The following is a 25811-nucleotide window of genomic DNA, read 5'->3' as shown; positions in this document are numbered from 1 at the left end:
TCCTCTTTTCCGAGTCATACTCAAAAAAGTCATTTTCATTAACTGCACCACATTCCACAGTTGTTTTATTTCTAATCAGTTTCTGTTGGAACCTGAAGCATTTTCCATCTTGCTATTTTTGCTGGCATTAAAACAATCTGGTGCTTTGACGGGCATGTTCTAGGATGGCCAGCTATGCATTGCACAGACACAGCCCAGCCCCCCAAATGATTTGCGTCACAAAAAAGGGACACCAATCTGCATGAAATTGTTTGTGGAAATACAGTCCATCTCACCACGGCAGGGAAGACATAAAGTGACTTGTGTGCCCCTCTCCACACTTCCTCTTGTTTGCTGCTCTCCCCACCCCCACCCCCCAAAACCACTCTTTAGCATTCAACCACAGCAAACAGCAATTTGGGATTTTTCTGGTCTGGCATTTGCCTGGGAAAGAAGTGGGGCAAGAGCAAAATCGTTGGTTGTGTCTGCTGAAGTCTGCTGACCAGGAGCTGATAACATTTGATGAGCAACTTCAAGGCCTCTACTTTCGCCCCTTTTATGGTCTTTTGCCCTTAAATTAGACATGGACTGGGAAGCCCTCAGAAAGAGAACATTTTCAAATATAGGACTGCCCCCCACCTTCAAAATAGAGGACTGTTCTCTGTAAAGTAGGACACATAGCTACTGTAGGCCTCTCTGGGGTCCCATGGAGAAGAGGGGGGATTGTTGCCCCCTCAACCTGGTGCAAGACAACGTTGCCTCTTACTTTGCTCCCATCCATCACCCTGAAGCTCACCTGGGTGCGTTTTCCTGAGCCATCCCCTTCTAGCTGGCTGGAGAACAGGGAAAGGTCTGGGAGATGAGCAGTGCTATCCTGTAATGCAAGGGAAGAATGTTAGACAAGAGTGGCAGCGCAGCTCAGCCTTCTGGGGGCCACAGGGATTCTCCCCCCCCCCCCCCCGCCATCCCTGTCCAAATCATCAGTCATCCTATGAGAACTGCATTGCTAGAACCTGCCATACAAATTCCCTGTTCGTACTGTTAGGGCAGAAGGCATGGAAGCCAACAGTGGGAGGTGCCAGAGCCAATGACAGGCAGAGCCAACTACATAATTCTCATTTTCTCCCCATTCTTCTCTCTTGCTCAGTTGTGCAGGAACCAATACTGGGACCAGGGGCTCATCCATGCTTCCTCAGGTCCTGCTGTTTGGGGGGCGGGGGGGGCGGAGAGTCACTCAGACCTGTTCCTAGAAAGTGTGGGTCAAGCGGAAAACCCCTTGGACCTGCTCTAGGCAAGGGGCAAACGGGAGTGTGGCACTTTCTTTTGTGCCAGACGTGGGTGGTGCTGTGGGTTAAACCACAGAGCCTAGGACTTGCCGATCAGAAGGTCGGCGGTTCGAATCCCCGCGACAGGGTGAGCTCCCGTTGCTTGGTCCCAACTCCTGCCAACCTAGCAGTTCGAAAACACTTCAAAGTGCAAGTAGCTAAATAGGTACTGCTCCAGCAGGAAGGTAAACGGCATTTCTGCACGCTGCTCTGGTTCGCCAGAAGCGGCTTAGTCATGCTGGCCACATGACCCGGAAGCTGTACGCCAGCTGCCTCGGCCAATAAAGCGAAATGAGTGCTGCAACCCCAGAGTCGGCCACGACTGGACCTAATGGTCAGGGGTCCCTTTACCTTTACTTTATCCAGGCACAGGTCTCTGCTTCAAAGATCCATTTCTGAGCAGCTTTTTTTTATTTTTACCCTGCGCTTTCCCGGAGAAAACCCGGGAATCCATTTTACCGCTGAATCAGAGCAAACTATGATTGTTGTTTGCTCTGATTCAGTGGTAAACATGGGTTTTCCCAGGGAAAGGACCAGAACGACGACAACAACAAAAACTGCTCGGATATGGAACTTTGAAGCTCAGACGTAGAAGCCTAGCAAGAAGGGAAGTCTGGATGAGCCCTAAGGAGGAGGAAGCTAACAGCCAGTGCCACTCTTTGGAAGAAGTAAAAAGGCAGACAAGTGCTAGGAGCAAAGTGAGGTTGGTGCAGCAGTGACTCTCCCGCTCTGCTGGACCAGCCACCACTGCAAGCATTTGCCAGTCCGTACTACTTACAAATCAAACTAGTGTTCCCTCTGTTAGCACCTTTCCACAAATGTGTATAGCAAAATTTGAACAGCCCCTCGCCTTCTGAAGGCCAGTGCACAAGGATCCTAATTGTGCAGCTATCCATGGAGGTGCAGGTCAATTCTGTGTCCAGGGCAGCTGTTTACCAGCTCCATCTGGTTTGCAGGATGAGACCCTACCTGCCCGTGGACTGTCTCGCCAGAGTGATGCATGCTCTAGTTATCTCTTGCTAGGACTACTGCAATGCACTCTATGTGGGGCTACCTTTGAAGGTGACCCGGAAACTACAACTAATCCAGAATGCGGCAGCTAGACTGGTGACTGGGAGCGGTCGCCGAGACCACATAACACCGGTTTTGAAAGACCTACACTGGCTCCCAGTAAGTTTCCAAGCACAATTCTAAGTATTGGTGCTGACCTTTAAAGCCCTAAATGGTCTCGGTCCAGTATACCTGAAGGAGCGTCTCCACCCCCATCGTTTTGCCCGGACACTGAGGTCCAGCGCTGAGGGCCTTCTGGCGGTTCCCTTGTTGTGAGAAGCCAAGTTTCAGGGAACCAAGCAGAGGGCCTTCTCAGTAGTAGCACCCGCCCTGTGGAACGCCCTCCCACCAGATGTCAAAGAGAAAAACAACTACTAGACTTTTAGAAGACATATGAAGGCAGCCATGTTCAGGGAAGCTTTTAATGTTTGAAAGACTATTGTATTTTAATATTTTGTTGAAAGCCACTCAGAGTGTCTGGGGAAACCCAGCCAGAAAGGCGGGGTATAAATATTATTATTATTATTATTATTATTATTATTATTCAGTGTTTTCCTTTGCCTATATACAGGGGTAGGGAAATTGGCAGGGGACGGCTGGTGGGTGGGCAAGGCATGTTTCCCCCTACCCACCAATTAACCCCTGTAAATGCCCCTCCCTGACCATTTTTAATTTTTTCCCACCCCCCACTGTGTTTGACAGCTTGAAGTAAGCCCTGCAGAGGGGCAAAATGTCCTGGCAGAAGCATGGGAGGGGTTAAACCCTCCCCTTGGGTAGTTTGACCCTAATGCAGCAAGAATAAAGCAATATTAGCCTTTAAGAGTAATCAGGACTGTTTATTCTGCCTCCTCCAGTATTCTTTAAAAATCCAAAATTTCCCACTGGGATACTTAAATCCTTCAATCAGAATTATGTAAATCAAGTGCAACTGCTTAATTATGCACCATCTATTCTCTTTCCATTATTTGGGATTTTAAGTATCTCAATGGTGTTTGGTTTTAAAGCAAAAAGGCACAATGGGGGGTGAGAACAAGGAAATGGAACAGGCACCAGTCATGTAAACTTAGACAATTTTTGTCAAAAACGGAAAAAATAGGGTGTTTCGGGTTTGCATATGGGTGTTCTGATTTATATCCTCACTTTGCTCAAAAAGAGTCCAATAACTATCAGGTAAAACAATGAAATAAAAAACCAACACCTTGAAAATCTACACCCCCCCCCCAAAGAAAACCCCAACAGAAGCAGAGATTTCTAAATGTCACCCAAAGGAACCTGATAAAAACAACCAGCTTCCAACAAAATTAAAACCCTTAACAAAAGGGTTAAAAATGGAATTTATACTGGGAGGGGGAGACAAAATAAGGTGTTCAGGCAGGCTTCCCTTAGGAATTTCCAAAGCTTGGGTGCAGCTACCAGAAAGGCCCTCACCTTGCTTCCAACCAGATATTTCAGGGACTGTTGGCTTCCGTTTAAGATCTCCTTAAACTGGTAGGCTCGTATTAGAAAAGGCAATCCTTTGGATTAATTTATTGTTTTGGATGAGGATATCACTAGAAAGCACTTTCAGATGGGCCCAGAAACATTTTTTGTTTTTCCCCCATCTGGTGTCAGGAAAGAAATCAGGCTGTGGCTGCGACACACACAAACCCTTTATATTTGAAGCACGTTCTTTCCCTCAAAACTGTAGGTTGCTCAGGGTTGCTGGGAACTGCAACTCTGCAAGAGGCAAACTACACTGCCCAGAATTCTTTGGGGGAAAGGGTGTGCTTCAAAGATACAGTATGTCAGAGGACACCCATATGCTCTATCACAGCACAGAGATGAGCAACTTACAAAATGGGGGAGAGGAAGAGAGATTGTTTTTTCAGCCCACAAACAGCAAAGGGTCTTATCGGCACTATGGACCTTTGGCTCCCCCTCCTGTTCCCCCTACAACTCCGTCTACAGCAGGGCTAGTCAACGTGGTGCCATCCAGATGTTGTGCGGTACAACTCCCATTATCTGGGGGGCACCAAGTTGACAACCCCTGATTTGCAGTGCCAGAGCTAAGTGCTGCTGCCAGGTACACAGTGCCAACCAAGCTTCACAGGACAGACCTCCACATTCCCCAGCCTGGTTCCATATTAAAATGAAATTCAGCGACCTCTCTGCAGGAGAGGGGTGAAGAGAACCGGTACAGATTGAAATTGCAGAGGAGAATTAGTAACCAGGGGAGATTCATGCAGGGGAAAGTACTTTAGCTCTGGTGCTTCAGTAGTTACCTGCTAGGATGAGAAAGGAGAAACCCACACCTTCTCCTTCACTCACACATACACAATATATTAGAGGTTTATTTTTCCAAACCTCTTGCGGACATAAAGAAAAGCCGCAATGAAGCAAGAATGCTGGATGGCACAGAGATCTGTCATTTTACATATTCCTTGGGACAATTCAGTGATGGGTGTCGTCAATGAGTTCTGCTCGTGTTCAGGATTTCACCAATGACCACATTTGGATTTGCAATTTTCCTCCCCCCTGCTCCCCTGGGCAGATTATGGAGGGGGGTTGTTGGTGGTCTTCTCTTACATCACATGGCTTGGCTTACTTGTCCAACTGATATCATAGAATTGCAGAGCTGGAAGGCAGCACAAAGGTCCTCTGGCCCAGCGCCCTGCAATGCAGGAAACCTGCCCACAGCCCCGGGTGGGCTTGAACCACAAACCTTCTGCTTAATGGCCAGAGACACTGACCCACTGCACCACAGAGAGGTGCTCTGTTTGCTTTGCAACAGCCTCTGCCAACCTAGCACACCCTCCAGATGTTTTTGCCTGCCACTCCCATCAGACAGCATGGCTAGTTTGGTGGAAGCTGATGGACACTGCTCTATGGGCATACCTGCGTAGGATGTTAGCCCCCCTGCTTCTGGCATGTTTCTGTCTCAGTTGCCTAAACTCATCTGCAGGGGGCTTGTGGCTAGCTAGTCCAGAAGGGAAAACAAGACAGCTTCTAGCTCATGGCAAGACAGGCATTTCTCTGCTCTCACCGTGCCTACCGACTCCTGCAGCGGGACAGCAAAGGGCCCCTCTGCTTGCCCCAGAAGGCCCAAGTCAATGCTCTTGCGATCTTCCTGGCGCCCGTGCCGCCGAGCCCGGCCCTCTTGTTTCCTGAGTGGGCGTTCGCCCCGAGGTAGCCCGCCGGCACTTAGCTTGCGCACGGGGTTGGTCAGCCATTTCTTGAGGGTGCTGACCGAGTGGCGGGAGGCAGGGGAGCTGGGAGCTGAGCTGCTGGATGCCTGCGGCTGGATGGAAGCCACGGAGGCAGAGATGCTGCCATCGCTGCCTGCGATGGAGTAAGGATCTGCAGGGAGAGGACAGGCACAACCAGTGAGTACATGGACTGATTTTGTGACGTTCTCAAAGCACACACAAATCTGGAGGCACAGAGGCCGTGCTTGCTTCCTAAAGGGGAAAGAGGCCTTCCGGGAGGAAGGCACACCCTTTGGTCTGGAAACCCTTCCTCCCAATTTAAGAAAAGGTCACTCAAATGCATGCACAAGGCAGGGGAACGGAACACTTTGCAGCCCTCAAGGGCCACGTGCAAGAGGCAAAACCTGGGTAGAGGAATGGATGCAACTCTTAACCTTGCACAGTAAGCTACACTCTCCATACCCATCTCACTCCAACCAGGCAAGCCTGGTTGTCATTACAGTTCAATGGCACATTCTGTCAGGGACTGGGCGGAGGAGGAATGGTGGAGGTGACCTCCCCATCCTGACCCTTCCATGGAGGAGGAGGAAGACAAGATAGACAGGGGTTTGAGGGAGGTCACAGCTCAGAGGCAGATGAGGGGGAAAGCTGGGAAACCATGGGAGAGCCAGAGCAACACCTGGCTGACATATCATCGAAAACATTCCAGACCCTCCATCTCCCAGAACCCGCTGAGCCTTAAAAGTAGGAGAGCAAAGAGCTCAAAGACAGAGGGCAGGTAGCAGCACCCGTAGAGGAGATGATGAGCATGATGAATGAGGACACCTCATTCACTAGGGACAATGCCATTAACCAAGAGCTGGGTTCTATAGCCTCTCTCTGTAAAGACTGAAATAAAAAAGGAATGTAAGAAACTTTTTCTTATCTTATACTTTCCTGGGCAACCAGCTGGGAGCCGCTGACAGCATCCTGACAATTCTGGACATGCAAAAGCAACTGAAGAGGGTCCATAGGAGGACATGGGGCAAGTGTGACCTGGGGGGAGTCCTGAGGGCTGCATTAGAGAGGCTTGGAGGGCCCCATTGACCTGAACTGCTCCACCTGAAATCCAAGGTGTTAGAAGGAGCAGGCCAGAGCTCAGTGATGACATTATTTGCAGGCAGAAACTCCCAGATTCAAGCCCCTGGTATTTCTAAATCAAGGCACTGATCAGACCCAGACCCCCTTAGCTTCAGCAAATTATTATTTATTAAATATGCATACTGCCCTTCATCCACAGATCTCGGAGCAGTTCACAACAAACAAATAAATACAATATAAAAGCACAAATACATGATAAAAACTAGAACAAAATCAAGCAAACAATCCAATACACCCCCCCCCCCCAAGATTGCTGTACTGTGTGCCTCTCCAGATCATAGCCCTGGCCTGTGAGACCTGCTCTGCGTTTTCAAATAGCTGCTGGAGCTTACAGCCTCTGCCCTATCAGTGTGAGCATTCAAAGTGAGTACAGAAGTGAACAGAATTACATCACTTTTGATGGTTCCCACCCTCCACCCTGCTAAAATGAATTTCTCCACTTTGTAGAGACCTATTGGAATGCACATGGGAAGTAGGTGGGTGGTTTCTGCTTCTCTCAATTCACCACTATTCACAGGGCAAAACCCCACATGGCTCCTTCAGCAGCTAAGCTTACCTCCTTCAGAGCCATTAACACTTTATTAAGAAGACATCACCTTGCACTCCCCTTGTTGCAACTGAACATCGCTAAACTTTGCTAAGCTCCACACCTGCACTGTTACGGGGCATGACCTTTTGGGTTCTTATACACATGATGCCTGATCAGGTTACGAGGTCAGCTCTGCATCCATCTCCTTTGCAAACTCAGTTGGAACAACGTCAACACAGTTTGGAAGTGGTCAAAAGCATATATTAGTGTCACTCAGGCGCTGTTAGAAAATGGTAATGCCCAATCTCAACATTTAGAATGAAAAGCTGGAAATTGCAGGGTTATGTTCACTTGAAAGCTGTGATAAACATAGCAAATGGCCTTAAAAATTTGGTGAGAGGAAAGCAGTTGTATTAGAAAATGGCGGTGTAAGCTGGAGAAACACAACACAGGCATAAAGATCTATGACAGCAGATTCAAGCAGCTCACATCTCAAGATACCTACTTACGGTTTAACATCATGCAGACACTTTGCTCTTCCTCCAAAGAGGTTATACCTACTTCACATATGCATGTGCCCCACTTGGCATTTCTCTACACTTCATTATTATATGCTTGGGGTACAATTTAGTAATTATTTGGCAGTTGCCCCATCAACGAGCTACTTGTGAATGGGACCGTCACAGATACACTATCCACAGATGAAACTTTCATTTCACAACATCATCTCACAATGCAAGGCTTTTATACAGAATCAGTTCCCACATTCAGCTACCAGTCATCAGATTTAAGAAAAATGAGTGTTGCGCACGCGCACACACGCACACACACAACCCAGGCACTGATGACTGGCAGCTTAATCCATTTATTACACTTTGATCCCATCCTGCCACCAGGAGTGCATATACTTCTGTATACACTTCTCTTCTTTCCATCTTAGCCTCACAACAACCTTGTTGAGATAGGTCAGGCTGAGAGAGGAGATCACCCAGTGGGCTGCGTGGCCAAGGAAAGATCTGAACCCGGGTCTCCCTGGTCCTACTCAGAGACTCTCTCACTTAACCGTACCAAATTTGTGAATGAACTTCCATGAATGTTGCCAGTAATGTTCTGATGGGTCTGAGATTGCCTGTTTGCACATGCAAATCAACAACTTGATGTTGCAGTCATGAAATGATCAACAGGAAGATGCAAACTAACCCTCTTATCATATGTAGTAGTGGCTCAGATGTGGGTCCAAGTCAGTGTCCCATCTAACTAACTTAAGAGGGCCAGATCTGCTTAACTTCAACAGCAGAAGTTTGCCTTTAGCCTATTTTCTGTATGGTCTTGTGAAGTGGCCCCATGTGCCTAGAAAGATGGGCATGGATGCATGCAGGTGGGCAAGTGCAGAAAGATGTCCGCGTAAGCGAAGCAGGCAGCAGGCATGGGTGAGGAAAGGGCAGCCATGCTCCCCCAGAGGAACTCTGCAGGAACAGCCTAGCAAGCGCCCGGCAGGAGGCAATAATGCAATGCAGCGGGATGACACCTCCTCCTGAAATAACTGCCTGCATCAGGAACCCAAGATGTGTCAAGCCACAGGCACCTGACCCCACCTTGGAAACTGACATGACAGTGTGAGGGATGTCGCTATGGCAACTGGCCAGCAGTACATATGTCTATGACATTGCTAGGACCAATTGCTAGGCTTAAAAATAACCAATTAGCACCTGCAAAGTGCAGCAAACAATGCCTTCTCTGCAGCCTGCTACCTCATTCTCCCAAAGTCTTAGGCCAACTTCCCACTCAGGTGGCAAACCTGCATCTGGGCTAAAGTGCTTTAGACTGAATACTCCTCCACATAAAAAATTCCCACCACACAGAAAGCTAGTCTCCATCACCAACACCACTCCAACACTCTAAATTTCTATGTGGAGATAGTGGGTTTTTTTTAAAAAAAAATCTATGTAGAGAGAATTATTTTGTCTGCAGGAACATTCAGTCACCCAAAACTCCCCATCTGCAATCTGTAGCAGGTCAGCCCAGAAACAGACCAGCCACCTGAGTAGGGATGGGACTCTAGACCTCCACCCAGCCTCATCCTGCTTGTTTATTACAAGCACACAATTTCTAGTTCCAGGCTCTTTAAGAAAATATCAAAAAGACTAGCTAACACAAGACCCAAGCATGCCGGCAGTCTAAAATGACACCTGGAAAGAGTATGTGTAGCCACTCTCTGTACTCTCAACTAGAGCACTAGGTTTAACTACTTCTTTCTCAAAATTGGATCTATCACAGCTAAACTTAATTCACAGCTCATGTTGGAGTGTAGCACATGCAGTATTTTGGAGGAGGTACAAACAAACAAACAATTCTTCCCATCTGACTGGGTTGCCCCGGTGACGTTGGGCAGCTCCCAACAAAAAATAGTAAAAACACAATAGAAAACAAAGCCCCCAAACAAAGGGTCAAACTACACGTTATACATGGGCCCAGTTTGCACATAACACCCAGCCAACCCATGGCTTAGTTTAAACTGTGTAGCCTCCCAGTGAGATCGCTGCCGTGTTGCTCCTCCCTCTGGTACTCTTGCTGCTATGAGTGAAGCCATGATTTAGTGTGTTTTCTGAATTGGGGCTCGTGGTTTGTCTCTTCAAGACAAACCGTGAGCAGTAAGCCATAGAACAAACCTTCATCCAGGGAAGTTTTTAATGTTTGGTGTCCTATTGTGTTTTAATTTGTTGGAGACCGCCTAGAGTGGCTGGGGTAACCCAGTCAGATGGGTAGGCAAGCAAGCAAGCAAGCAAGCAAGCAAGCAAACAAGCAAGCAAGCAAACAAACAAACAAACAGTTACAGCTTGTGGGACAAACACTGAGCTGGGGATTGAAAACTACAGCAAGCCAAACCATGGCTTAGGTCACAGCAGCACTGCAACAGAAAGACTGGAGGAAGAGTAAATTAGCTGCCATCTTCTCTCTGAGCATCTGCACACTATTGCACTCATAGTGACAGGTAGGTGTTGGTCTGCCGTAGTCGAAACAAAATAAAAAAAATTCCTTCCAGTAAGTGTGCATGCACACGAAAGCTCATAGCAATAACAAACTTATTGGTCTCTAAGATGCAACTGGAAGGAATTTTTTTATTTTATTGCACTCATAGTACACCATAATTCAGCTCAGCATTACATAAAAACCAGGTCAAAAGTTGCACTGCACAGATATGCCTATGCTTTTTCTTCATTTGTTTTTAATTACCGGGGTGGATTAGGCAGTGTGGGACCACAGGATGTGGGAAGACCAGCCCTACCATTAGGCAGACAGAGCTGACCATCTCAGGTAGAAGATGCTCCAGGCATTGGTGTCAGCCACCTGAGAGTACTCTTTCGTCAGAGGCCAGAGCTGTGTCTGCTGCTCTCAGGTGCAGTGGAGGACGCTATCCCTAAGATTCCTGTGCGAGTCCAGTCCACAACTATAAGAGAGCTTTGTTTACAGCTAGCACCTTGAGACACCCAGTGACCTTGGGGCAACGGTTATTCAGGCTTGCAGAACTTCAGGAGCTCATCAAGCCAAAGGCAGTCCTCCAGAAGCTCACTAAGCAGCATCAGCCCAAGATATTTTGGTGCCTGAGGCAGAAAGTCCAAATGGCACTCTGCACTGTGATAAAAATAAATAATACAGTGGTACCTCAGGTTAAGTACTTAATTCATTCCGAAGGTCCGTTCTTAACCTGAAACTATTCTTAACCTGAAGCACCACTTTAGCTAATGGGGCCTCCTGCTGTCGCCGCGCCACCAGAGCACGATTTCTGTTCTCATCCTGAAGCAAAGTTCTTAACCTGAAGCACTATTTCTCTATACAAGATTGGATTCAAAAGCTGACAGAATATGCCGATTTAGATGGTTTATCAGAAAAAATAAAGAATAAATCAAAACAGGAATTTGTTTCAAAATGGGAGGTTTTCAAAGAATATCGGAAAAATAAATATAGTAGTTTAAATTCTGTTGCAGCATTCGAGGAACTTCAGTAATAGTTGCAAGGTAGATATAAGAAATTAGATTTATTAAGAATAAGTTTAATTATGATTAAAGTGTGTAATGGCAATAAGTAATATGAATTTGAAATATGGAATAGACGGGAGGTTGGGTCTTTAGTGTTAAGACCAATAGATGTTTTATTGTTTGCCAAGAAAATTATGTGTCTATGGTTATTCTTGTGTGTAATTTGGTATTTGTGTTTTTTCCCCTTTTTTCTAGTTGTATCAATAAAAAACTTTATTTAAAAAAAAAATTTAAAAAATGAAGCACTATTTCTGGGTTAGCGGAGTCTGTAATCTGAAGCGTATGTAACCTGAAGCGTATGTAACCCGAGATACCACTGTACACTAAATCATCAACAACATTAGCTGCTTTTTCACCATTAAATAGCTCCCCACCTTAGGCTTACCCTGTCTAATGCCAGCACTAACCTTGACCAGGCCTAGCATTATATAAAAAAGAACAAGTTGCTACATATTTGGGCACAATATGTGACTAGTGTGTGTAAAGCGGGTGCTGAGCTCGACAAGTCACAACTGTTTGTACAAGTTGTCTGTAAATGCACCATCTCCTGCAATCTGATTCTTACTGGCCTCTCTAAAAAAAAATTGGCTAGAAGTATCACAGGAGCACCACACACTCTGAAATATAGCAAACAAGGGGTAAATGGCCACGTTCAGACAAGATTTGTGCCACAAGAGAAGGCCGCCCTTAGCTGCACGCTAACCAAGCTAATGTCCCTCTGCTGCTTTCCCTCCCCACCTCCACCCCCTAGTTCCATGGGCGCCGATGGGGCAACAGCCTAATATTGGCGGAGGAGGAATGTGCACGGCACGTTCCTTGGCAAGGGCTGCGTAGCTGTGGCTGCGCCATCCACCATCTGTTTTTCATGAGTTGAATGTACTGGTGGGTGCAGCCACGTGGGGGGAAGGAGAGCCTCAGAACTCAAAGGCTTTTTTATTATTATTTTAAAAAGACATTTTCTCCCTCTATTCAGCACCAATTTTTCAGGGATTTCTAAAGACAACAGTTCCCTCAGGCGGTACAACCACCCAGCAGGGAAATTTTTCCACATTCTATTTTCAGTCAGTATCAAAAACGGCACCCAGGGAGGGTTCTGAGATGGGCTTAATCTGAGCCCAGAGCTGACTATGGCAGGGCTCCAGAGCCCATTTTTCAGCATCAGGCTCAGCCCCTAGAACATGGGAAATAATGGAACAGAAAAACTCGTAAGCATGTGGAAAGGGTCTTTCTGTCTCTCCTTTCGCCTGCTCCATAACAAACCAAGACCATAACTGGGATTGGACAGCAGGGCCTTCTTACTTATTGGGTGTGCTTTCCAAGCAGGACTGAGCGTCTGTCTTATAGGACAAAATAACTTATGGACTTGAGAACTCCTCCATGAATCTTTGACAAATTCATTGGTGGCTGAAGCTGTTCATGGATGCTAGCCACAATGGCTGTGTACTAGACTAGTATCGGAGGCAGTGTGCTGGAGAAGAACATCAGGAGAGGGCTTTGGGCTCATGCCCTGCTCGGTTCTGGGTTTCCCAAAGGTATCTGGATGCCACTGTGGGAAGAGGATGCAGGACCCATTAAATACATTTGCCACATTTTACAGAGAGAAGTTCCTTTGCCTCTAGACAAATTTGTGGAAGAGAAAGCTATCAGTGGCTACTAGCCAGTGCTGGAGGCAGTATGTTCAGTTGGTACAGCACAAGACTCTTAATCTCAGGGTTGTGGGTTTGAGCCCTATGTTGGGCAAAAAAAATTCCTGCATTGCAGGAGGTTAGACTACATGACCCACGTGCTTCCTTCCAACTCTACAATTTTGTGATTCTATACAGCCTCTGAGTACCTGTGTTGCTAGGAACCACAAGTGGGAAGAGTGGTGATGTGCTCAGATTCTGCTTGTGAGCTTCCCACGGCCATCTGGTTGGCCACTGCGAGAACAGAGTGCTGGACAAGATGGGCCTTTGGCCTGCTCTGACATGGCTCTGACATTAGCTTCATGAGCCTCAGCCATTCAAATATGTGCTTTCACCGCCTTATCAAAGCATCTCCAAGCTGGGAACTGCCTGACCCACAAAGGTTTAAGTAGCTTAGAAGGTAGTACTACAGGGAAGACAGGAGTGCCTGGCATGCTCTGGTCCATGGGGTCAAGAAGAGTCGGACACGACTAAATGACTAAACAACAACAACAGTACTACAGGGTTTCTATTGGAGATGGGAGATTCCAAGGGGAAATGCACCCCCTTTCCACAGGACACTTTCCTCCATTCCAGTTTGTAAGATACAGCAGTAAACCAAGAGCACTAGATGAATGGTGAATGGTGACAAGAGATTCTATCGCTACTTTCTGGACAAATGTTAAGGCACTTCCATTTTGTTCCAGGGGATTATAATACAGTGGTACCTTGGTTTTCAAATGTAATCCATTCCGGAAGACCGCTTGAGTTATGAAACGTTCAAAAACAGAAATCTCAGTATGGAAGCCTCAAAATGGAAAATGTAATACGGAAAACTCAATACAGAAGCCGCATTTCTGGTTCGACTTCCAAAGCATGTTCAGAAACCAAAGCATTTACTTCTGGGTTTACGGCGTTCGAAAACCGAAACGTTTGTCAACGGAGACGTTCGAAAACCAAGGTACCACTGTATTCAAGAATAAGAGGCATTAATCTAATATGAGGGACATCTGGCAACATGAATGTAGCTATCCAGCCAGCTCTTAGATCATCAATCCCAGACTGCTGAAAACATTATGATTAAGATATGAGATTTTTATCTTAAAATTCTTAAAAACCACAAAATGTCAACTTTATGCCTCTGGGAAACTGTAGCATTAATGGCAGGCAGACTCGTATTTTCTAAACCATATCCCCCCTGAAGTATACAGGTTTGCAGTTTAATGCAGGGCCCAATTCACTGGGAGGTTCTGCTGTGGAAGTTCACGGAAATGCATAGGCATACAGAAGGAGTGCCATGTGGATTGTGCCCTTTCCCCCCAGTAATGAAATCAAGAATAATTATTTTATCTCAAGCTCTCACTGTATGCTCCATCCTCCTCCTTCCTACAACCTCTTGAAAGCGTTCGCCAAGGCTGCGTACTCAAGAAGACATTGTGCAGACTGGTATATTCGTAAAGCTCTTTAATCTCCTTGCCACCATAAGGTGTTTCTACTCAGATCATGAAAGAAATGTATTTCATTCTAAAGACTGGAGTAACAGTGTCCAGATCCAGTCCTATACAATGGGGAAGGTGTGTGTGTGTGTGTGTGTGTGTGTGTGTGGCCAGTCTTGCTGCAAGGCTTCTGCTGCCAGGGTAGCAGGGAAATTGCCTTTAGAGTTCCCCCTTCTTTTATTTCTGTTACTGAACATGGAAAAGAGATGTGTGCACCCAATATCAAAAAGGAAAGGGGGGCATGGGTGTAGCCAGGATTTATGTTAGGGGGCAGACTTTATGGGGCAGGGACCTCAGTTAGTTAAGTATTTTTTACTGATTTACTTGATGGGGGGCAGCTGTCCCCCACCCCTCCTTGACTATGCCCATGGGGGGGGGGGAGGGATTCACAAGATCATTGTCAAGAATTGCTACTGGTGTAGGGGGAGGAGGGAACAGGCTTGTTGGTTTTGCAAAGCTTTTCCTTCCTGTATCTTAAGATGCTGTGCAAGAACTCTGGCTGAACAGCTACAGTGAGAGATCCTCAGTCTCCAAGGCTGCAGCCCTATACACACCTACCTGAGAGGAAGTCCCCCCCCCCCAAAAAAAATTTGCATCACCCCAAAAAAAAGAGGGGGAAAGAGGGCATCATTTTACATAAAATTTGCACATGGTTCTATGTACAGGTGCAAATTTTGAAATAATTGCTAAAATTTCAATAGAGTTCAGAACATCTCACCATAGTGAGGAAGACACCAGGTGATCCGTTCAGCTTCTGAGTCTGCTGACCAGGTGATGCTGTTGATGGGCAACTTCAGCGCCCCTGCTCTCCCTTGTTATGGCTCTTTATCTGTAAAACAGACTTGGTTGGGCAGCCCTCAAACAGAAGACACCTTTAAAGAGAGGTCTTCAAAATAGAGGACTGGCTTTCATAAAGTAGGACACCTGGCCACTCTAAATCCCATGAAACTCAATGGGTCTTACTTCTTAGTAAACATGTAGAGAATTGCACTGTAAAAACAGTAAACAAACAAATAAATAGCAATTATAAAAACAGCATGAGTTGAAGTGGTAAAGGCCAACCCTACCTCATATATGTTAACTCTCACCATTATCTTGCCCCGAGGGAAGAAAAAGCAGATATAGCTTATTTGAGGCAAGCAATCCTTTGCCTTTTTGGTTTTAATGTATGTATACATTTTTAGTTGATGCTCATCACTGTAAATAATTTTATTTTCTGATGATAAGAGCGGTTCGACAGGGGGACAGACTCCCTCAGAAGGCAGTGGACTTTCCTTCCTTGGAGGTTCTTAGCAGAGCCTAGATGTCCATCTGTCATGGATGCTTCCACTCAGATTCCTGCATTGCAGGGGGTTGAACTGGATGACCCTCAAGATCCCTTCCAACTCTACAATCCTATGATTTTATGTACAATTCTTTGAGAGGTCAGCCTGAAATGTTACTATATAAACAGCATATATAAATAAGACAGAATGAGGCAACTTGCCTCAGGCAGAAGACTTTAAGCTACCAATAAAAGAAAAGCAAATTGTCAATTGTCGGTTGTTTTGTTTTTTTACCACTGGGTGGGGAATAATTTGGATTGTCTGCCTCAGGCACATGGGCCATTTCTGAGAGGAGAAGTGATGAATGATCATGGGCAACAATCAATCTAGTTGCAGGCCAGAAACTCCTGTTCCTCTCCAAGTAACCCCTTAAGAAATCTGATGGATCGCTGTCCTTCCCAGAGAACCCAGGGTGGCTCATGAAGTAAATAAAAATACAAAGAATCATTAATTTTGTTTACAATCTTCATCAAATTTCAATTAAAATTGAAGAGCAGCAAAGCTGGACTAGCCCTCATGGTCCCTTACAATTATATGATCTGTGTGAACCTCCAAGACAAGGCCTCACCCCAAACTATGCTCCAAAGGCAATATGGCCAGAAAAAAATCGTTTATACCCCAGAAGTGAAAAGAAACTCAGGTAAACAGATTCTTCCCCACCCCCTCTAGACTCTTATATCAAAGGGGCAAAGGGGTTGTGAGGAGAGAAGACACAACCCAGCAAGGATGGATGGCAAGGCCACACACTAGAGCCAGGATAGCAGGAGGATACTAAAAGGGAACTCTAAGTCTGAAGATTCACTCCAGGGAAAACAGTGGAGAGATTAACATAAGGTCCCTCCCACAGCCAGCAGGACCATGCCATCATCACTTTCCTCATTAGATATGTTTATTTTAATGAGGTGGAGGGAATATCTTGCATTATTACAGTGAAAAATAGACAAGCGGGTTAGATATTTGCAGGGACAACCTAAGAATTAGGCCCCAAAAAGAGACCCACTTACAGAACTTACAGAGTGTTGGTGTTTCTGGACAGGAACTTAATATTATAAACAGATGTTGGAAACATGTAGCTGGCAACTGATTTATTAAAAATTTGCTGGAATTTCCACAGAAAGGGTAAATCCATATTAAATTAGAGAGCAGGAGATTACAGGCTGGCGTTTGATGTTGTTTGTATTGTGTGGATGCTACCAACAAAGACTCCAACTTCACCATCACCACCCTGCATGCATGAGCAGCACTGACCCTGCAACAAAGACCCATCTGGAAGACCCCTGAGTCAGACCTTTGGCCTGTCTAGTCCAGTATGTCTTTCAGACGCAGATTCTTCTCCAAGCTCTTGGGCAGAGGAGGGCATTTCCAAGTTCTGCTGCCTGAAATTCTCTTAAAATGAAGATGCCAGCAATTGGACCTTCTGTTTGCACAGCACATTCTCCATGGGCTCACCCACATTTATCTTTTGCCTCACACTGGGCTCTCCTGGTCAGTGTCAAAGTGCTTTTTTCTTTGCTCTTTAACACTGATCCGGGACGCGGGTGGCGCTGTGGTCTAAACCACTGAGCCTCTTGGGCTTGCCGATCAGAAGGGGTGAGCTCCCGTTGCTCAGTCCCTGCTCCTGCCAACCTAGTAGTTCAAAAGCATGACAAAACGTGCAAGTAAATAAATAGGTACCGCTCCAGCGGGAAGGTAAACGGCGTTTCCATGAGCTGCTCTGGTTTTGGTGTTCCATTGCGCCAGAAGCGGCTTAGTCATGCTGGCCACATGACCTGGACAAACTCTGGCTCTCTCGGCCTGTAAAGTGAGATGAGTGCCGCAACCCCAAAGTCGTCTGCGACTGGACTTAACCATCAGGGGTCCTTTACCTTTACCTTTAATGCTGAATTTGAACAAATGGCCGTTCAGGTTTTACCGCAGAATTGTTTCGTGGCAAAAAGGAGGGGGGGTCTAGGGCTCAGACACTGAGCTTTAAAGTGCAGACCTGTGCCTATAAACATGACACAAAAGGAAGTCTGGATGAGCCGTTACACTGAGCTATGGTCATGTGTCAAACAGCAAGAGTAGCTGTGAGGATAGGGGAAACCGTGTATGAAGGTGTGTGGTAAAAACTGGTATGACAAGCCTAGCAATGTGAGAGGCAGCTCAGTGGAACAGCATCTTCACAGGCAACTTCAATCCCCAGAAGACAGGGCTGGGAAAACCTCCTTGTCTGAAATCTTGACAGGGATTACCAGTCAGAGCAGACAATACTGGGCCAGATGGACTATTGGTGTGACTCAGTTTGAGGCAACCTCTTGAGAGTAAAGGGTCAGGCGTATAACTCCTTGGGGTGCATCCAAACCCACCCCACCTGCCCTGTTTCATGTCCCTTTTGTCCCTCAGAACATATTTACTTTAAAAAAATTTATTAGTTGTATAGCATTTTAAGCATCTTGGGCTTCCCCCCAAGAATCCTGGGAACTGTATTTTAGTGATGCTACTGAGATTCCTAGTCCCACTCACAAATTTACTTCCTAGGGAATTTCTTTTAAATCTCGTTAATTAAGTCTGTAGTGGAGGTGTTCTCTCAGTGTACCAGTACAAATCCACATTTCCTACACATCCTCTCTCTGTTGGAAGGGAGCCTCAGAAGAGCATCTTGCCAAAGCAAACACACACAAAAAAGTGGATCTGGCACTGAATGGGTGCAATCATCTCTTAAAAATAAATAAATAGAAGAACACTCTGATCACCGAAGAGAGGGATGGAAAATGACCGGGGGGGGGGGAGAGAAGAGTGTTACCATTCTTCCCAGGTTAACTGTACAAAAATAAATAAATGCGTAAACAACAATAACAAAAGGAAGTGGCATTCAAATAGATCAAAAGGTATGATGTGGATTCACCTGCAATTCATTTTTCCTTCTTTTGCTGCAGACTATGCTGTTTTGGACACACCTTCAGCAAGTGAAACAATAACTGTTCTATAGGTGTAACATTTGCACAGCAATGGAACCAATTTTCAAGCAGGCTCAGCACATTAAGTTCTAAACTCAAGGGGAGCAAGTTTTTACAGCAGAAGCCAGCTGTGGATTGTACTGATTGACCTACAATATCACAAAACACCCCTTGTTCACTATGCCTGGTTTATAGTAATTTAGTACAATTGTTTTTGACATATCAATTTGAATACTATCACAGAAATATGATGTTTAAGTATGAAATTACAGATGAACATATAAATGGAAGGGGGGATAGATAGATGGCTGAAACAGCAATTGTTATAATGATATATATCTTTTATACAATAGTTCAAATTGTAAAGCCTGGTGGAAGCTGGACTTGCCCCCACAGCTGAGGAATTCACAAGTCTTTGTTTTCTATTGTGTCTGTCTTCACCATATATGCCAAAATTTCACTATAAGATTGTCAGCCGTCTTTAAATCAGAATATCCTTAATCCATTGCACTACATAGACTAGACAACCCACCCACAGAATTAGGGAGTTACTAAGCAAGGATTTTTAAAAAACCATTCTTTTCAGCTCTGCCTCCTTGCAAAACAGTGTGTCATTTTAAATTTGCATGCATTTAAATGAATTAAAATGCATAATCAGCAGTAGCCCTTTTTCTCCTCAGAGAGGGATGAAAACTCAGAATAGAATAGATATCCTCTGTATCTATGGGATCTCATAGGACACTGATCTTCAGCTGTGGAGTTTTGTGACCTGACCAATGTGCCATTGGCCACAGATACAAAAAGGAAATAGTGGGGCAGAAAGGGAGAAAATAAGGTGGTGGGAAGGGGAAAGATGGAAACAGCAAAGATTTATAATTTCAGATAGAGCAGGGAAGAATATAAAAAAAAGAACTGAGAGAAGACCCCATGCTGACACTCCTACATATGGAAAGGTTGAAAGTCACAGCCACAGAGTAGTAGGCAAAAAACCTGTGTGGTCTAGTGGTTAGGGAGGAGGAATAAAGACACCCGCTCAAATCCCTGCTCAGTCACAGACCAGCTAAGCAGCCTTTGGCAAAGACGCTCCTGCCCCACCCCCCTGTCCCCAAACCTCAGTTTTTTCCATCTGGGAATAATTGCAACTCACCTCGCAAATATGTTGAGAAGGCAAAACAGATGAAGACTGCAAAATTCTTTGCACATACAAAGCACTGTGTAATCCGTTGATAATAATAGCAGCATGACCACCACCATGGATTGAACAATAGTTTCAAGCCTTTTACTATTGCAGCAAGGAGTAAGGAGAACTGTAGTTTCAGGGGAGATGTGCCTTCAGAGTATTACCACTAACAGCGCACAAAGGTCAGCTTCAGAGTCACACCAGGTGCCCTCGCTCTACCAAGTATCACAAATGTGAATAGGAAAGCTTTTTAAAGACACAGAACGCATAAGATGCAAATACCCCACAACTCCATGAAACCCCACAGGTGTCCATCTTTTAAAAAGAAAAAGCAAGCCAGCCCTCCACCATGACTAATAGGGCTAGAGAGGCAATAATAATTGTTTCTCGGTAGAAGCAACCAAGCAAGAGTAAAAGAGCCGACTCATGGCTGCGTAATGTCAATTACATATTCTGACATCCTTTAGCCACCCCATCATTTTAAATAGTGTAAACTGCCATGTGATTCTCAGATGAAGTGCAGTATATAAATTTAATTTAATCATCATCATCTTCTTCTTGCTGAACTCCAACTCCCCCATCAGCCCCTGCCCTGATGGGCATAGTCAGGGATTATGGTAGTCAGAACATCTTGCGGGTCACAGGTTATAATTTACACAATTGTTCTGCTTGCATTAAACCACTTTACTCTGGAGTGTGTGAGAGAGAGTGAGTGAGAGAGAGTTTTTGCCAGAATGAAACCAATTTCCTCACAAATATGGTATCTGAATAACTTGCTACAAGTGGAGTTGTGTCCCTGTGCCCCATTCAACCCATTTTTGAAGGTTTGAGGCAGTGTAGATTCTGATCAAGGTCAGAAAACCCATTTACCATGAGTGCAGCTGGATCCAGGCAGCAAAACAAAAGAAAACAACCCAATGGCGGTGTGAATAATCCCTTCAGTCCCCTTAGAGGGCCACTTCATTTCCTGCACAGAAGGCCCATATGAGTAGGCAACAGAATGACACTCATAGGTAGAGTGTCGTGCCAATCTGATGTGCATGATGTATTTCAAATACATGTGCACAGACTGTAAGTACTTTGGGAAGATGTTTATTCATACTGAACTGTCTCCCCATTAATGAAGAGGCATCCACACAATATCCTCCCCATCTCAATTTTCCCCCAGACCTTCCCACACTTTAAATATGTTTTTACTGAATCACTGTAAAGTCAGAATAGGAAAAGCCCTGCATTTAAAAGGAGAAACGTCCAGGATGACATTGGGTCCACATTTTGTTCTGATGCGGATAAGCTTGAGGTTGTGTCAAAAGCAAGTGTTATCCCACATTTTACAGTACATTTCCCCATCACTTTCCTTATTGCAAAATTGGGGGGCTGAAGTAGACCTCCCAATTAACTATAATTGTGCAGCTTGAATTTGCCAGTATGTAATTGAATCTCACCTGAAAATAGCAACAGTCTGGAAGTGCCCTTATCCCTAATGATTATAAGAGAAAACAGCAGGCCCAATCCCCTCACTAAATATTTTTAAAAATTGTTTTGATTGAAAGATTTTCATGGATAACAAAGGTACATATAACCAGAGCTTTTTTTCAGCTAGAATTTAGCATAACTCCATTCCGGCACCTCTCTGGTGGGCACCAATGCCATTGCCATTACAAAAGAACAAGGGAGCCGTTCATAGTGAATTCTGGCACTTCTTTTTCTAGGAAAATAGCACTGCTTGTAACATCTCTGTTTTCAGTTCGTAGAGTCCTATCTATAGGTCAGTTACATTTGGGGGGAGACATTGCTATCATAGGCATTGTGAGGTTGAGGGGGGAAGAAAGAGGTGAGGAGAGAGAAGCGGGGTAATGATTTTCCTTCTTCTGCATAGCGTATGTATGGGGTTTTTATGTCAGTGTCAAATGGGTAGGTTCTTCATCTGCTCATTTTCCTCTCACTAAAGTTGTGTGATCCGGCTCCTTCCTTCTTTCCCATACTGTAGGTGCCACCAAAATGGTACAAGTTTCCCTTTAAATTGCTCCCCACCCTGCCCACAATACATTGTGTGAGGTAATGAATTCTCTATGGTTTATGGTCAGGTTAGTCATGAAAGCAAACTTACCATATTTTTTGCACCATAACACTCACTTTTTTCCTCCTAGAAAGTAAGGGGAAATGTCTGTGCGTGTTATGGAGGAAATGCCTACGGGTGGCATGCCTATGGATTTTCCTCCTCTAAAAACTATGTGCGTGTTATGGTCGGGTGCGTGTTATAGAGCGAAAAATACGGTACTTGCTTGCTTGCTTGCTTATTACATTTATATACCACCTCTTCTCCCAAAGTGTTCTCATCCCCAGTTTATCCTCACAACAATCCCGTGAAGTAGGTTAGGCTGAGAGACAGCGACTGGCTCAAGGTCACCCAGTGAGTGAGCTTCATGGCTGAGAAGAGATTCAAACCCTGGTTTCCTAGGTTACATTCCAACACTCGAACCATTACACCACCCCGGAGCCTCTTTTGCACTATTTCTGTTAGCATTCAAACAGAAGTGAAAACAAATTAAAGGTATTTGCAATGTGAACAAGGACTCTGGGTAGCACAGGTTTTGCATCCGCATTACAAACCCCAAGGGAAGTAACAGCTGTCTTAAGCCTTACCTGCAGGTGGAGGGAATGCCCAATGAGCAGACTGCAATTCAACAAACGCATGCCCAGAATACTCTGATAAAGCCACTCAGAACTTCAACAGCCTTGATCTTCTCAGGGGTGGGACATGCACCCCCCCTCAAATAAGTCACAATCAGCAGAGAAGCAATACACGTTCCTGGATAACTCAAACACAGTCAACAAGATTCAGGGAGTTGTAAATCAGAACTGGGTCTGAGATGCATCCGCAGAATTTGTTGTTGCACTTTAAGGCCCTCCTCCTCTTCCTTCTTGAAGCCATATCTGTTTTCCTGCCATAATTGACTCCTTCTCCTCTTTCCCAGCTTCAACACTGCTTTGCAGTTGTGTCAACTGGCAGATGCTGCATCGGCATCAATGTAGGGGAATGTTGACCTCAGGGAAACATAAGCCTTCACCCCTACAGTGCAGATTATTGGCTGGTTCATACTGTGACCAAAGCCTAATGTGACCTCATCTGCCCAGTACAGAATCATCCCTGGGCATCTGGGAAATAAACCAGGATAGTTATATGTGGCCCCTTTGGAAAGACTGATAGGGTTGCCACCTGATTTTACTGGCCCCACTCCTGTATCTTGAAAAGTAACTGGGCAAAAAGAAATCCAGCAAACAAAGCCATTCCTGCTGTTTATTGTAACCACAGTTAGTATTTATACAGCACTATAATTTATTTATACAGTTAGTATTTATACAGCATATAGTGCCTTCAAGTTTCAAAAACCATGCACCAATTCACATTGCAGATTAGCAGGCAGTGTCTGACGAAGTGTGGCTTCCCTAAGGTAACCAAACTAGTTAATGAACTAAGGAACACCACCTGCATGGGCGATGGAGAAGAAAGAACTAGGTATTTTAAATGCAACTATGCATTTAACATCATGTCTAGTTTGGACCTTCACCAGTAGACTACTCTACCTTCATGTCAGAATAGCCCTGCCTTCCCAGGTCCAAAGGATGCTCCACAGACCTCAGCTCCTATCAGGTTGTTAAAGACCAGAAGTTGCACACACTGAATCTCGTGGTTTAGAGTAGGTCGCCAGGTAAGTTACCTTGAGGCAGAGCAACTTCAAGCACTCTCAACTTCAAATGGCTATAAAATCTGCTTTAGCAAGAACCCTTTTTCTCTCCATAGAACCATGTGTTAGACCAGCATTTCACATTCTGGTCAAGATGCACATAAGGAAAGCAACTCATAGGGGCTTTAGAATTTGTGTATCTGCCTAACATGTCTGCCTAATGAATTTTGGAGCAGGCTAGATGGATCTTGGTTTCATTGAGCAAGGCAGTTCTTATGTATCACAAACCATCTGAAAGGATGGCAGGCAGACACGAACCTGAGTCACATCCTCAGAGATCATTTTCTGGTTTAAAAAGCCTATTCATCTGTGTTGATCTCTAGACACCTCTTCAGAATACAGGGAAGGAAAAAGTAATGCTAGAAGTAACCACACACACACAGGTCACCTTTCTATTCTTCTAGACAAAGCTCAGCAAAACTCAAAAGCTTGCCCATCCTTCACCAAAATAGGTTGGGAAAGGGCTATGGATCATCAGGAGAATCATAAAATCGTAGAGTTGGAAGGGAACCCTGAGGGTCATCTAGTCTAATCCCTCCTGCAAAACAGGAATCTCAACTAAAGCATCTATGACAGATGACCATCCAACCTCTGCTTAAAAACCTCCAGTGAAGGAGAGGTTTGTATGTAAAGTTCCCAGTTTCAATTCCTGGCATTTCCAGGTTAGGTTGGGACTGTCCTGTCTGAAACCCTGGAGAGCTGTCAGTCAGTTTATACAATACTGAGCTAAATGGACCAATGGTCTGACTTGGTACATTTATTATTATTTCATTTATTAGGACTGATATTGCACAGCTGGTCTGCTTGCTACAGCTACTTTCTTTCTTCATCACATCGCAGTTCCATGTTCACTGTGGCAATCCAAATGGCGGTTTCTACTCATCAGACAAACTATACAATCAGCATGATGACCCAAATAGATGGCTGTTGCAAAATGGGGTCTTGTGCATTAATCCTTATTACATGGCAGCTTTTGCTGGGTTATTCCTTTATACCAGGCTTCCTCAACCTCGGCCCTCCAGATGTTTTGAGACAACAATTCCCATCATCCCTGACCAGTGGTCCTGCTAGGTAGGGATCATGGGAGTTGTAGGCCAAAAACATCTGGAGGGCCAAGGTTGAGGAAGCCTGCTTTATACTATGAAATAAAGGGACCAGCGTCCTGAATTATTTACTGTTTACAGCAATAGTTTTGGAAGGCTGGAATGTGGGGTAATAAGCAGAGCTGCTTCCATTTCATCCAGACTGCTAATAGCATCCAACTCCACTCTTGTCTGGGACAGGAACTATAGAAGCTTCTGGGCGCCTGGCAGGAGGATACCCACCAGAGTAGAGAGAGGAGACAGAGTAAGGCCGATTCTGAACCTGACAAACAGGTTCAAGGGGGAAGAGAGATACAAATGCCTATAATGAGATTACTTGGCCATCATATGCTCAAGATCAAGGTGCTTCTAGATGGCGTGTTTATTGAGCCTTCATCCTGATTTTTTAGTGAGATTAGACAACTTTGGCTAATTAAGGAGCTTTCATTCTGATTTGTTCACAGGAAAGTTAAATGACATTGCATCAAAGAAAGCGTTATCACATTTTCCACCGCATTTTCCCATCACTTTCCATATCACAGAAAGTCTGATCTTGGGGGAAACAGGTTTGCTGTGCTAGACTTCCTAACCAACCATACTTGTGCAGCATGAATTTGGGTGGCATGTGATTTAATCTCACCTGAAAACAGTGACAGCCTGGCTATGCCTTTACTAAGGTTTAGTTAACATGTTATCTATCACCTTGCAACCACCTTGCAGCACTCACCCTCAAAGTGGCTAAAGAACTGGTGGAAGGGTTGGATATTCTCCCAGATTTTCACTGCATGCTTAGGGGCAAAGTAAGGATTCTAATCCATGTTTGTGGCAGCAGGTATGGCACTTAGTGAGTGGGAGTTATATTCTGAATCCGTTAACACAGAGCAAACAGGAGTGGTATTGGGTAGAAAGTATTAGGTGCTCCTGGCTCCAATCAGCAGATCTTTGCCCAGTAGGAATTTTCATCCTGCTCAGGCAGTCTGCTCCTCGCTGGCAAAATGCAAAGGGAGTTATACTCCAATTCTGATACTTCAATTCAATGCTCCTTCCCCAGAGATAAGTAAAACCAATAAATACTAGCTGAAAAGAACAGCCAAAAGTGAATAAAGTGGTTGGCGCAACTCTCCTAAGGGGTAA

The 25811-nt window shown here is 45.1% G+C and overlaps 1 protein-coding gene across 5 annotated transcripts in view; it reads right to left on the bottom strand.

The window, feature by feature from the left end:
* ARHGEF25 (Rho guanine nucleotide exchange factor 25) overlaps positions 1 to 25811 on the bottom strand; it is a 76417-nt gene that overhangs the window by 30281 nt on the left and 20325 nt on the right. For all 5 annotated transcript variants that reach the window (XM_080995459.1, XM_080995456.1, XM_080995458.1 and 2 more), the window contains 2 exons: positions 5377 to 5690; positions 776 to 853 (listed from right to left, as the gene is read on the bottom strand). In XM_080995459.1, coding sequence (XP_080851585.1) covers positions 776 to 853; positions 5377 to 5690 — 392 coding nt within the window. The remainder of the gene's footprint in view (positions 1 to 775; positions 854 to 5376; positions 5691 to 25811) is intronic.

This window comes from Podarcis pityusensis (genome assembly GCF_964106645.2).
Source record: "Podarcis pityusensis genome assembly, chromosome: 2".
NCBI lineage: Eukaryota > Metazoa > Chordata > Lepidosauria > Squamata > Lacertidae > Podarcis > Podarcis pityusensis.
The sequence above is the reverse complement of the archived record's forward strand: the minus strand, read 5'-3'. Positions and strand labels throughout refer to the sequence as shown.